At 38.9% G+C, this 13,357-nt stretch overlaps 1 protein-coding gene across 1 annotated transcript; it reads right to left on the bottom strand.

Annotated features, from left to right (window-relative positions):
- Positions 1-437: 437 nt before the first annotated feature.
- On the bottom strand, positions 438-1,531 carry LOC101532785 (olfactory receptor 52B2). Its single transcript, XM_004589974.2, has one exon. The coding sequence runs from the start codon at positions 1,529-1,531 to the stop codon at positions 563-565; it is 969 nt and encodes a 322-aa protein (XP_004590031.2). The 3' UTR covers positions 438-562.
- Positions 1,532-13,357: the final 11,826 nt, after the last annotated feature.

Here is a 13,357-nt window from a genome sequence, read left to right as displayed (position 1 = left end):
TTAGAGATTGGTACAATGTGCACTAGATGGGATAGGATAGGAGCCTTAGCTTGCCTGGAAAAATAAGAAAAGACTTCTCAGAAAAGACAGTTCTTGAACAGAAATCTGAAGAATGAAATGGAGTTTTCCATATGTCCAAGGGGCATGCACGGTTGTTTTTCACACACTTCCCATTGCAGAAGTGCATGGGGGAGCTACTGGACTCTGCACAAAGAATCAACACACATTCTTGAGATTTAAATAAATTAGAACTCCTTCATGTGCTAAATGTGAAATTATTTTTATTCACTGTTTACAACCTCATTTTATATAGTATTCAGCTCCTGTGTTCCTGGAGTACATCTAGTCTGATGAAGATATCAAATATTTATATGAGAGATATGTACACTTAATTTCATTTCTAGAAAGTAGTCAAAGAGAAAGAGGTAGAAGAGAAAAAATAAAATCAATGAAACAGAAGAGAATGAGGAAAGGAAGATAAGAGCACTCCCAGTCTCAGGTAATTCTGTATTTCACACTTAGCTTCTTCGGTGAACCTGGGGGTGATGATCAATGGGATTCATCATCCAAGAGTGGAGGAACAGCACCAAGCCTTAACATCCAAAAACCGGTGGACTAGACCCTCCCGGATCTGCTTAGTCTTTACACCATAGACAATGGGGTTGAGCATCGGTGGCACCACCACATAAAGATTTGCCAGCAAAATATGCACATGTCGAGGAATGTTACGCCCAAAACGGTGGGTCAGTAAGGTAAAGAAGGATGGAACATAAAACATGAGGATGACACAGAGGTGGGAACCACAAGTGCTGAGGGCCTTGTGCCGAGCATCCTGGGAAGGCAGACGAAACACGGCCCGGAGAATCAGTGAGTAAGACACAGCGATGAGAATCACATCCAAGATGACCATGACAATGGGCACTGAGAAGCCATACCAGATGTTAACCGTGATGTCAGCACAGGCCAAGCGAGCCACTCCAATGTGCTCACAGTAGGAATGGGGGATGATGTTGGTGCGACAGAAGGGCAGCCGCTTCAACAAGAAGATCACTGGGAAGATGATGCAGAAGCTTCGGGTGACAATGGCCAGAGCCATCCTTCTTACAGCAGACCATGTCAGCACAGTTTTGTATCTCAGTGGGGCACAAATGGCCACAAAGCGATCGAAGGCCATGGCTAGCAGAATGGCTGACTCACCTACAAACATCACATGGACAAAGAAGACTTGGGTGACACAGGCATCAAAGGCAATGTTATTTGCCTGGAGCCAAAAGATTCCCAAGGCTTTGGGTATGGTGGTAGTAGACAGCAGGATGTCTGTGATGGCCAGCATGGAGAGAAAGAAATACATGGGCTCGTGAAGGCTGTGTTCTGTGATGATGACCACTGTGAGAATGCTGTTTCCCAAGACTGCAGTGACATACATGAGGCAAAGGGGTATTGACAGCCAAATGTGATAAGCCTCCAACCCAGGGATGCCAAGTAGGACAAAAACTGCAGGGTGGAAGACAGTAAGGTTGATGGGAGTCATGACGCACTTGACGGTTTCTTAATAATGATTCAGGAGCTGATCCGTCTGCTGCAAGCAATGAGAACAAAAAGCACCCTTGACTATGCGCAAAAATCACAAAAGACTTCATAGATTTTTAAGTTGCTGTGCTTTCCAAGAGAAGATAAATCCAGAGGATGCTCAAATGACTGTAGAAATGGCTTCATTTACCTCCAGAGCTTTTGCAGCAACATTTCTGAAATCAGAACGCATAGAATATGCAGCTGCCTCCAATCATGCTGATCCCAGAGCTGGCCCCACCGACTTTCTGATCTCCTTTTCTACTTGCACACAAGCAGCATCGCCCTCTGCCTCTATTATGCTTGGTCCTCCCACCAGCACTTTTCTCTTTCCGTATTTACCTAAATTTACCTTTTCTTCTACTTCTATTTATCCAGATTTTATCTTTTATATGACTCCTTAACAAAGGATATGAATAGGCATTTTTTTAAATGATAAAATACACATGGCCAATAGACTCATGAAAAAATGCTCAGGATAATTAGCCATCAGGGAACTATAAATAAAAATCACATGAGGTTCTCCTGACATCCTAGTAAGAATAGCTATCATCCAAAAATCAAAAAATAACAACTGGTGGAGAGGCAGAGAAAAAGTGCGCTAATACACTGTTAGTAGGAATGTGAACATATAACCATTGTGGAAGAATATTTAGATATTTCTCAGAAATCTGAAAATAGATTTACTGTATGATTCAGCCATCACACTCCTGGAAATATACCCAAAGAAAATGCAGTCAGCATATGAAAGAGTTATCTATATCTCCATATTCACAGCAGTTCAACTCATAATGGTTAGGATACAGAATCAGTACAGTTGTCCACCAACTGATGACTGGGTAAACAAATGTTGTACATAAACATAATGAAATTCTATTCAGCCATACAAAGAATGAAATTCTGCCTTTTGCAACAACACGAATGCAACTGGAGATCATAGTGCTAGTGAAATCAGACTCAAAAAAAGATCATGTCTTCTCTGATTGGTAGTAGTTAATATGTGGAGTACCAAAAAACCAACAACACAAATTAAGCTAAACCTACATCATGTGGCTTGATTGTTGTCTACAACCTTTACCTATACCCTGAAGAACAATGACATATCTATCTTTTATTTATACAGCTCTTTGTTTAGAGGAACATTCAGTCCATTGAGAGAATGCTATCACAAATAAAATTAAAAGACAGAAAGAGGAAAGAGAGGATGGAAAAGACTAATGCAGTCCTGCATTCTTGGGATTGTATCTATGAAATCAGGAAATCTTGGCATTATATCTATAAAACTCAGGAAATCTGTTTTCCAAATACCAATACATTTTAAATGTAATTTTAAAATTTCTCCTTAAAGCACATCATTTGGGAAAAAGACATCACTTTGGATGGCTTGTGCTCATAACAGTGTTTCTCCTTCCTGAAGACCCACTTCCTAAACTATGTTTTCACTTAACTACTCATTGTCATATTGAGTTTGTTTAGCTATTACCTGGAACATTTTACAGGACACTTGCATTTGTGTTGCCCTGTGCATGGAAGCAAAGTGTCAAATGAAAATTCGGAAGGAGCCTAAGTGTTGCACATGTATTTCTCTTCACTCTAATCCGAATTCCCAGATTCCCTAAAAGCAATGACTAGTGGGAAAGCCAAAAAAAAAAAAAAATGGAAGGGACAATTTTTATTGCTAGCTCTTTATGAGCTAACTTCTTATGCTCCTCTCAAACAATTCCATGCAATTCATGTTTGGCTGTGTGTAAATTTCTTCACCCACAGAAGCCCCAAACTCTCCCAGAGAAACTGTTTTGAGGAAGGGAAGTCAATACATCTTGCCTGTCCCTCCCCGATTACTAGAGGCCTTCTTCTTGCCCCTTTCATTCCTTGGCCTGTTAGGTTTGTTTTATATTTCCCACCACTCATCTATTTGTTTCCTTCTGAAGCTGAACTGTGAGCTGTTATGACTACAGAAAAGATGAATGATTAGAACTAAAGACAGGAACACACATATACATATAAGGCCATGGACAGAATGAGAGAATCAGGAGTATAAAGGTACCAAATAAACACCAGCTGGAGATTCTGACACTGATTCTCTGAGGGATCCAGGGAAAAAAGCACACAAGAACGAGCTTGTCATTCCATGAGTCTGTCTCGCCTACTTCTATGCAAAGATACTGGCCCAGAGCATGACAGACTGTGCATAGGGAGCAACGAGACTCCAGGCAGGGATAAAGTAGGGCACAGGGCCAAATTCTGTCAAGCCAAAACAAATCTGATTCTTCACCTCAGATGGGAAAATAGCCTGAGATCAGTTCTCTCCGATGGAGTTAGTGTCTCCAAGCCCAAGATCCAAGGACTTTGTGTGGTGTATGAGGCAAGTCCAATAGGATAGATTTAGCTTGAGTCAGAACCACCTAGACTTTTCTCAAATGCTCTGAAAAACGTCAAGTGCTGAGCAAAAATATATAGTATCATTTCTATCATTTACAAAGCCCCAGAGACATGGTGGATTAATGCGAGTCAGTTTTAGTTCTATAATGAAGAAAAGCCAGCAGTAGCAAGCCACTGAATCACAGAGCAGATTCAGTGTAGGCTAAGGAGAAACGGAGGCACTACTGCCATGCAGCCCGTGAGCAAAATGCTTTCTCTTTCTCTTCCCCAGGTCTCCCTTCCGTCCACTGAGTCCTATTCAGCTCTGGTTTCAGTAAAGCTTCTACCCTCCTTAGGGTTGTAGAAAGGTCTTTTAGGTCTTTATGCAGTCTTGGAAGACTCCTCTAATATGACAACAACATACTAAAAGAAACCCACAAACCACTGGATATGGCTGTTCGATAACTGTGTAAGAGTTGACTTCATTATCATCTGGACATTCATTTATACATGTGTTAATTGCACCGTGCTGTTTTTTCCTTCGTGCATTGATTCAGATCTCAAGCATTCCCCAGCCCCAACTCAGGCTCTTCAGAATTGGTGGCTCTATAATAGCCATGTCTCTAACAATAAAATAGATGCCCCCTTCACCCTGTGTGACTGTAACCAGGACTTCTGCTGCACAACAGAAGGAGGATTGGTTGTGAAAGGTGTCACAAAAATTTTTTTTCTTAATAATGCAGAAAACATCAAACTCTTTATATGATTTAGCCTTTTAATATAATGGAGCAAAATCAGATTTATACCTTTAATAACCTCACTCTTGTTCACAGGCATGGAAAGCCAGCATGCAAAATGTTTTCAAAGCTAAAGCTAGTGCTATCCATGCTGCAGAGCGACTGTCACTCCTTCAATTTGATGACATACCCTTAACACAGACCGGTAGGTCTGAAAAAAAATCATCATTAGTTGAAATAAAAATGGTGTATACTTTATAACATGATGTTTTTTTAAAAACTGTATGCATTGTGAAATAGGTACAAGGTCATAGCACTAGCTAATATACATATCATTTTTGGTGTTCATTAGAACACTTACACCTACCCTCTTAGCAATTCTTAGGTATATGATGCATTGTTTTAACTATACTGACCGTAAGATACAATGGAGCTCATGAACATATTCCTTCTATCTACAATTTCATATTCCTTAACCACCATCTCTCCTATTGCTCCACCCCAAGTCCCTGATAACTGCCATGACTCAGGATTTCTAATGAATAGACATGCCAGGAAAAATGTTTATCTACCCATTTGCTCTATTCCCTTTAAAAATTTTGAGGATTTTTTTCCCCAAATTTAAGAAAGCACAGGGTGGAGTGTAATGTGTAAATAACCTCCATGTTCTTGCAGTGTAGTGACAGAAACGTAGAGAACCCCAGTCCCAAAGCATAACTTCTTCCTTTTCCAATGTCTGTCCCTGCTTTACAAAATCTAAGACAGGAAACAGAATAAGAAGAGTTTGTTCAGGCTTGGTACACCTGACACACAGATAAACAAAGGAAGTTTCATCCAGAGTCCTCCTCATTTTTGGGCTGGGGAGCTCACATTAAGCACAGAGCTCAGCACACTGTAGTTACTAGGAAATACCTGAACAAACCAGGCACATAGTACTGCATTAATCTTTCTCCAAAAGCTTTCCTTGCTTCATTAAAATAGAAGTGGTGCTCAAAACTGGACCATTATCATGAAGTGGGCCCACATGCCCCTCACCCAGTGCAGTCTGATTCTGGTGGACTTTTAAACTGTCCTTCCCTCATATCCTCTTGGGGCTTTTTCTGGTCCCTCTTTCACACTATCATTGCTATTTCTAAACATTATCCACTGCCTAGTTTCATTTTCACCCAGTACTCTGTCACACTACAGTTCCTGTCAGCTTTATCTAATTGATCTATGTGTCATCTGTATTTTCATGTCTTCTCTGCTAGCTACAGTTTTTGTCCTTTGCAGATATCCCTAAACACAGACACACACACACACACACACACACACACAGAGTAATGCCAATCTCTCCCCCACCACGAGAAAAGCTCTTAAACTCACCTACTATATCAGAGTATGAGATTAAGTACCTGATTAAGTGGTAAAGGAAATGAAAATTTTCAAAGATAAATGAGGAGGGCAGAGAAGACTGTGGCCTGATCATGGTGGTGTGAGGAAGTGTCACTAGTCGCCTCGCGCACGGCACCCTTTTATTTTAGAGACTGAGAAGCTATGGGCTCCCTCCTGCTAAACCCAGATGTCAGAGTTCCCCCTGGGATCTCGAAGGACGATGCAGTGAGCCAAGAGAGAAATGAAAATCCTTCTCTTAATGCAAGAGTGGGTACTCGAGGGATAACTAGCAACTCCAGAACAAAAAAGAAAGCACATAAAGTATTTGAAGACAGAATGAGAGCATCGAGAGAATTCTCAACAATAAAATGATAACTAACGTTGTTTTAGTTAACTTACTACATGCCAGTCACGGTTACACTTAATATAAATCACCTCTCTTAATTTTCAGAACAATCCAATTAGAAAAGAGATTAGCTACTCATTTTGCAAATGAAAATATGGAGACTTAGACGAGGAAGGCAAAAGCCTTCCACTGAGCAAGTGAAAATGTTCAGATTCAGTCCTGAAATATTGACTAATAAAAAGAAATAACTTGGGGCCCGGCGTGATAGCGCAGTGGCTAAAGTCCTCGCCTTGAACGCGCCAGGATCCCATATGGCGCCGATTCTAATACCGGCAGCCCTGCTTCCTATCCAGCTCCCTACTTGTGGCCTGGAAAAGCAGTCGAGGACAGACCAAAGCTTTGGGACCCTGCACCCAGGTGGGAGACCCAGAAGAGGCTCCTGGCTCCTGGCTTCGGATTGGCTCAGCTCCAGTCATTGCAGTCACTTGGGGAGTGAATTATTGGACGGAAGACTTTCCTTTCTGTCTCTGCTCCTCTCTGTGTATCTGCCTTTCCAATAAAAATAAATAAATCTTTAAAAAAAAAAAATAAATAACCTTTGAGGCAAACTTGCAGAGTCAATCACTTACGTAAATAAAATGGTAAAAGATAATAAAATAAAAGGATGATTTTTTTAAAATTTGCTCAGTTAAAAACAAAATGTATAGGCACATGAAAAGATGTTCATCATCAGTAATTATCAGGGAAATACAAGTAAAAACTTTAATGAGATACCATTTCACATCCACTAGGATGGCTACCACAAAAAATTTTTTAAAACTACAAAATTAAAAAGTTGGACAAGAATGTGGAGAAACTGGAACAGCATAGCAAGTCTTGAAACAATTAATATTAAACCAGCAATTCCACTTCTGGATATACAATCATAGAACAGAAATTCATGTCAAGATATGCTTAAATAGTACAATGATGCACTTATAACAGAGTATGAAGGCCTACACTACTGGAATAATATAGGGAAATAATATAGGGGTGGAGGTGTGTAGGGAGGGGATATGGGAAATCCCAGAACCTATGAACTGCATCATAAAGTGAAGAAAAAAAAAAAAAAAAGACAGAGAACAAGCCTAAATGCCTGCCAATAGATTAATGAATACAGAAAATGTGCCATACACATGTTAAGAAAGAGATAGGCTTACATCCATATTAATAGCAGCACTAGTCACAATAGCTAAAATGTGAAAACAATACATTAATGCATCCAGATGTATAGATAAGCAAAATGAGTTTTGTACACACAGTGGAACATTATCCAGTCTTAAAAAGAAATGAAATTAAAAAAAAAAAAAAGAAATGAAATTCTGATTCAATTTGAAGATATACACAGTGGAATAAACCAGTCACAAAAAGATAAACATTATATGATTTTATTTATTTTTCTGCATATAATAGTCAAAGACATAAGGAGAGTGGTTGTCAGGGGTTTACTGGGACAGGAAATGAGAAATTAATGATTAATGGCCCATAGTTTTAGTTTTGAAATATGAAAAGAGTTTTAGGGATGGATGATGGTGATGGTCACATAATAGCATAAACATACTTAATATCACTGAACTTTACACTTTAAATGGTTAAGATGGCAAATTTTAACTTTTTTATTTGCTTTAATTTTATCTGAAAGGCACAGATAGAGATCTTCTAGCCACTTGTTCACTCCCCAATGCTCCCAACAGTCAAAGTGGGGCAAGGCCAACAAAGTCTCGAACGTCATTAGAATCTCCTACATGTCTGACAGGGACCCAGGTACTTGAGTACCACAAGCTACTTCACAGAAACTGGATCTGAAGCAGAGGAGCAGGGACCAGAACCAGGCACTCCGACATGGGATGTAGGCAATGCCCTCCCCAAGACAATAAAACCTTTATGTGTATTGCAACACCAAAAATAAAATAGTGGGACGAAAAATAAAATTCACATTGTAGGAGTCTTTATTTAAAGTTTTCTAGGGGCCAATGCAGAGGCACATCATGTCAATTCCCACCTGAGGTGTTGGCATCCCATATAGATGGTGGTTCACGTCCTGCCCACTCCACTTCAGATCCAGCTTCCACCTAATGGCTTTGAGAAGCAGCAGGGAATGGCTGGAGGCCTTGGGCCCTGCACCCACGTGGGAGACCTGGAAGAGGTTCTTGGCTCTTAGCTTCAGATCAGCCCAGATATTAACATTGCAAACATCTAGGGAGTGAACCAACGAATGAAAAACCTCTCTGTTATTGCCTCTGTGTGTAATTCTGGCTCTCTCAAGTAAAATAAGTACATTTTTTAAATAATAAAGTACTCTTTTTGGGAGGGGAATTACATTCCCCATTCATCCTATAGCTTTTGGAGCAAAGAAACTACTAGAAATACACTAAAAAGATAAATACCAATGGCATCAACCAAAAAGAACCCACTGCTAGGTATTTAAGAAACATAATAGCATAGGTCACAAATACCTTATATACATATGTCACAACGCTTTATTCATAATCAAAAACGATGGCTGCTCATGTAGCTAATAACAGAACAGATAAATTGTGTTATACAATGGAGTAATTAATACTCAGCAACTAAGATGAATAAACTTAAAACATGCAAGACACAGATTAAACTCAAGATGCCTATATGAAGTGAAAGAATCTAAACACAAAGGGCTAATATTGCATGATTAAATTTATGTGAGCTATAACATGGTGATAGAAATCAGGAAGTGATTGCTTCTGAAATGGGAGGAAGCAAGGGATTTCTTTGGAAAAAAATATTCTGGTTTTTCAGAGACGTGTGGGTAAATTATTCTCATGTATTTTCTATATTATCTCCAATGATTAAAAATTATAACTTTGGATACCAAAACAATGACATTCAAAAGTGAGAAAAAGTAAAAGGACCCAAAAGAAAGGCTTCCATTAAAAGTTTCAAATATTGATAACAGCAGATTATGATGAATCAACATTTCTATAGTCTAATACACAAAACAACCACTAGGAAAACTATAAAAAGTGACACATCAAAAAGAATCAAGATGAAATCCTAAAAACCTCTGTGTAATCCACAGGAAAACAAGAAAGCAGAAACAGAGAAGAAAGAAAAGGAAAATAAACAGAAAATGCACAAACACCAAGACACTGATAATTTACTTAAATTGTAAGTGGTCTAAATACCTCAATTTAAAAACAAGAGGTTAGTAATATGGGTTTTTTAAAAAAATTGATAAGTAATATATTCTTTACAAAAAATTGGCTTCAAATTCAAAGCCAAAAAGAAAACTATCTAAAAATAAAAGATAATCCAAAATGTACTGCTATGATATTTTTAATGAATTTTTAATAGCTTGATGCTGTGGCATATCAGATAAAACTGCCATCTGCAAGATGCAGCCCATATATCCACCGGATCATACTCCGACTAATTTTCTTCTGATTCAGTTCTCTACTGATGGTCTTGGAAAAGCAGCCAAAAATGGCCAAGTGCTTGGCACCCTACCACCCATGTCAGAAACCCAGAAGAATCTAGCTCCTGGATTATGCCTGGCCCACCCGGTGCTGTTACAGTCCTCTGAGGATTGAACAGTGGATGGAAGATCTTTCTTCCTCTTTCTGTTGCTCTCTCTCTCTCTGCATATATAGCTCTGACTTTTAAACAAATTAATAGATCGTAAAACATGAATCTAAAATCTCCATGAATAAGTCAGGCGTCCAGCATAGCATCCTAAGATGCTGTTTTGGAAGCCCACATTCCATATCGGGTGCCAGCTCTGCCCCCAGTATCAGCTTCCTGCTAATGCAGACATGACAAGCAGCAGCAGATGGCTCAGTTACTCGGGTCCTTACCATCTATGCAGGAAACCTGGGTTGAGTTCCTCAGCCTGGCTCACGCCCAGCTATTACAAGCACATGGAGAGTTAACCATCAAATAAAAAAATCTCTTTTTGTCTATCAGTGTCTTTCTCTTCCCTCTACCCACCAAATAAAATATAAAAATAAAACTCAGAAAACAAGTTAATGCCAAGTATTAGAGAGTCCCATCCCAAAAATAGAGAATAACTCCCAAGTTGCTTCTATGGGCTAGCATTACCCTTAGCCAAAATCATATGAAAACCATATATTTTTAAAATATTTTTAGATTTATTTTCATTAGAAAGATAGATTTACAGAGAGGAGAGATAAAGTGAAAGATGTCCCAACTGCTGGTTCATTCCTCAAATGCTGCAATGACCAGAGCTGAGCCAATCTAAACTCAGCACCCAGGGGCTTTTTCTGGGTTTCCCACATGGATGCACAATTCCAAGGCTTTGGGCCAACATCCACAGCTTTCCTAGGCCAAAAGCAGGAAGCTGGAAGGGAAGTGGAGCAGCTGGGATATGAACCAATGTCCATTTGGAATGCTAGCGCTTACAGGTGGAGAATTAGCCAACTGAGCTATTGCACCAGCCCCATGAAGACTATATATTTAAAAACTCCTAAAAAAATGCTAGCTGTTCTAATAGGACAATGTATTTTAAAAATCACACAGCATGACCAATTAGAATTAATTCCATATATGCAAATGTGAATCGATATTGAACAATCAGGCTGAAATTCACTATATCAACAAGCTAAAAATATTTATACGAATTAAAACTAGAAAAAAAGAGTTTGGCAAAATAAATCCCCTTTCACAACTAAAACTCTCACAACTTAGCAAGAGAGGAAAACAGCTCAATTTGATAATGAACATCTACAGAAGAAACCTACACCATACTTCATAATAGTGGTAAAAGATCAAATCCAGAGTGAGAGTACCTCTCACTCTCACCCAACATCACAATAGAAAGTCTAGCCACTGCAGTAAGAGCAGAAAAAGAAAATGTACAGAAAAGTGGGATGACAGCTATATTTCAAATTAGGTTGCTCTACCAAACGTGCCATAAATTGGGTGAATTTAGCAACAGTTTTAAAGAGCAGGACTCCACAGTGAAGGCACCAGCAGATTCAGTGGCTGGTGAGAACCTGCTCTCTTTTTCTTACATATCTGTCTTCTTGATGTTACACAACAGAAAAGAAATTTCTCTGAGGAGTCTTTCATAAGGGCATAAATGCCATTCACTGGGTTTCTGTTCTTGTGACCTAGTCACACCCCAAAGACCAACTTCCAAAAACATTTCATTAGGATGAAGTTTTAACTCACAAATTGGTGTTGAGGGGAGGAGTGGTCGAGATGGCTAATGGAAATAAACATTCAACACGCAGGAAGAATGTGCCACTACATTCAACCCAGCTATTGAATGCTCACACATTTATCCTGGAGAACTGACAACATATTTTCCACCAAAGCTCATATATATATATAGCTCAAAGAGGATTTTCTAGTGGTGTTCAAAAGCTGGAAATATCTCAGATGGCCTTCATTAGATGAATAAACAAATTGGTACAGACAGCCATAAAATGCTATTCAGCAATAAAAATTAACTGCTCATACACAAAGCAAATTTGTTCAATTTTAAGGGAATTATTTTGAGTCCAAATAAATCATGAAGGGCTTTATACTGTAGATTATATAACACTCTTAAGATGAAAAAAATCACAAAAGTGGAGAATAGATGAATGGCTTTTAGACAACCTCAATGGGAATTTGGGAAGGAGGGAATGACAAAAAGAGAGCTCATTGTGATGATTATATTATGTATCTTGGCTATATCAATGTCAGTTGCATGGTGATGATATTGTACCACACATACATTAGTTAGCTTTGCAAAATGTTACTAATGGGAGTAACTACATAAATATTCAACAGAACCTCCTCATATTTTATCTTACAACTGCATGTGAGCATCTAATTCATCTTATAATAATAAAAATGCAGGTGTGCTTAACTGTTTAAAAAGAATACATTAGAGATATATGTTTGAGTAGTGACCTGAAGTATACCTTTGATATATTACTGTTAAGCACCTAAGAGTAGTCCCTGGTATAAAGTAGATACTCTTTAAATACTTGTTAAATCAGTAAAGGAAATCTCATTAAATATTATTCTTTATTAATTTTATATTTATTATTTTATTCCAAAATCATAAAAACAAAATTTAAAAAATAGAAATATGCCTGTGCAAATATATACAAGCATGGAGAAAGATGTGAAAAGACACACAGTAAAATGTTAACAAAAATTACCTATGCTGTGGAGAAGGGACTGCAAAGAGGAACAAAATGGAAAGATGTAATTTTTGTTACCTCTTTTAGCAACAGTAAATATTGCTGAAATGCATATTTTTGGAAGAAATAATATTTTAAAATATTTATATTATGGGTCCAATGTGATGGTTCAGTGGCTAAATTATTGCCTTGCTTGCACCAGCATACCATATGGGTGTCAGTTAGGGTCCCAGCTGCTCCACTTCCCATTCAGCTCCCTGCTTGTGACCTGGGAAAGCAGGAGAATACACCCTAAAGCCTTTAGACCCTGTACCCACATGGGAGACCCAGAGGAAGCCCCTGGCTTCTGGCTTTGGATCAGCTCAGCTCTGACACTGAAATCACTTGGGGAGTGAATCAGCAGATGGAAGATCTTTCTATTTCTCCTTCTCTCTCTGTAAATCTGCCTTTCTGATAAAAATAAACAAATCTTAAATACAAATATATTTATACAACTTGGAGAAAAAGCAAACTATTTTTTTAAAGATTTTATTTATTTTATTACAAAGTCAGATATACAGAGAGGAGGAGAGATAGAGAGGAAGATCCTCCGTCCGATGATTCACTCCCCAAGTGAGCCGCAACGCCGGTGTGCGCAGATCCGATGCCGGGAACCAAAAACCTCCTCCAGGTCTCCCACGCGGGTGCAGGGTCCCATATGGGATCCCGGGGCACTCAAGGCGAGGACCCTAGCCACCAGGCCATGCCGCCGGGCCCGAAAAAGCAAACTATTAAGGTGAAGAGTAAAAATAAGAATAGTA

This window comes from Ochotona princeps, chromosome 4 (genome assembly GCF_030435755.1).
Source record: "Ochotona princeps isolate mOchPri1 chromosome 4, mOchPri1.hap1, whole genome shotgun sequence".
Classification (NCBI taxonomy): Eukaryota; Metazoa; Chordata; class Mammalia; order Lagomorpha; family Ochotonidae; genus Ochotona; species Ochotona princeps.
The sequence above is the reverse complement of the archived record's forward strand: the minus strand, read 5'-3'. Positions and strand labels throughout refer to the sequence as shown.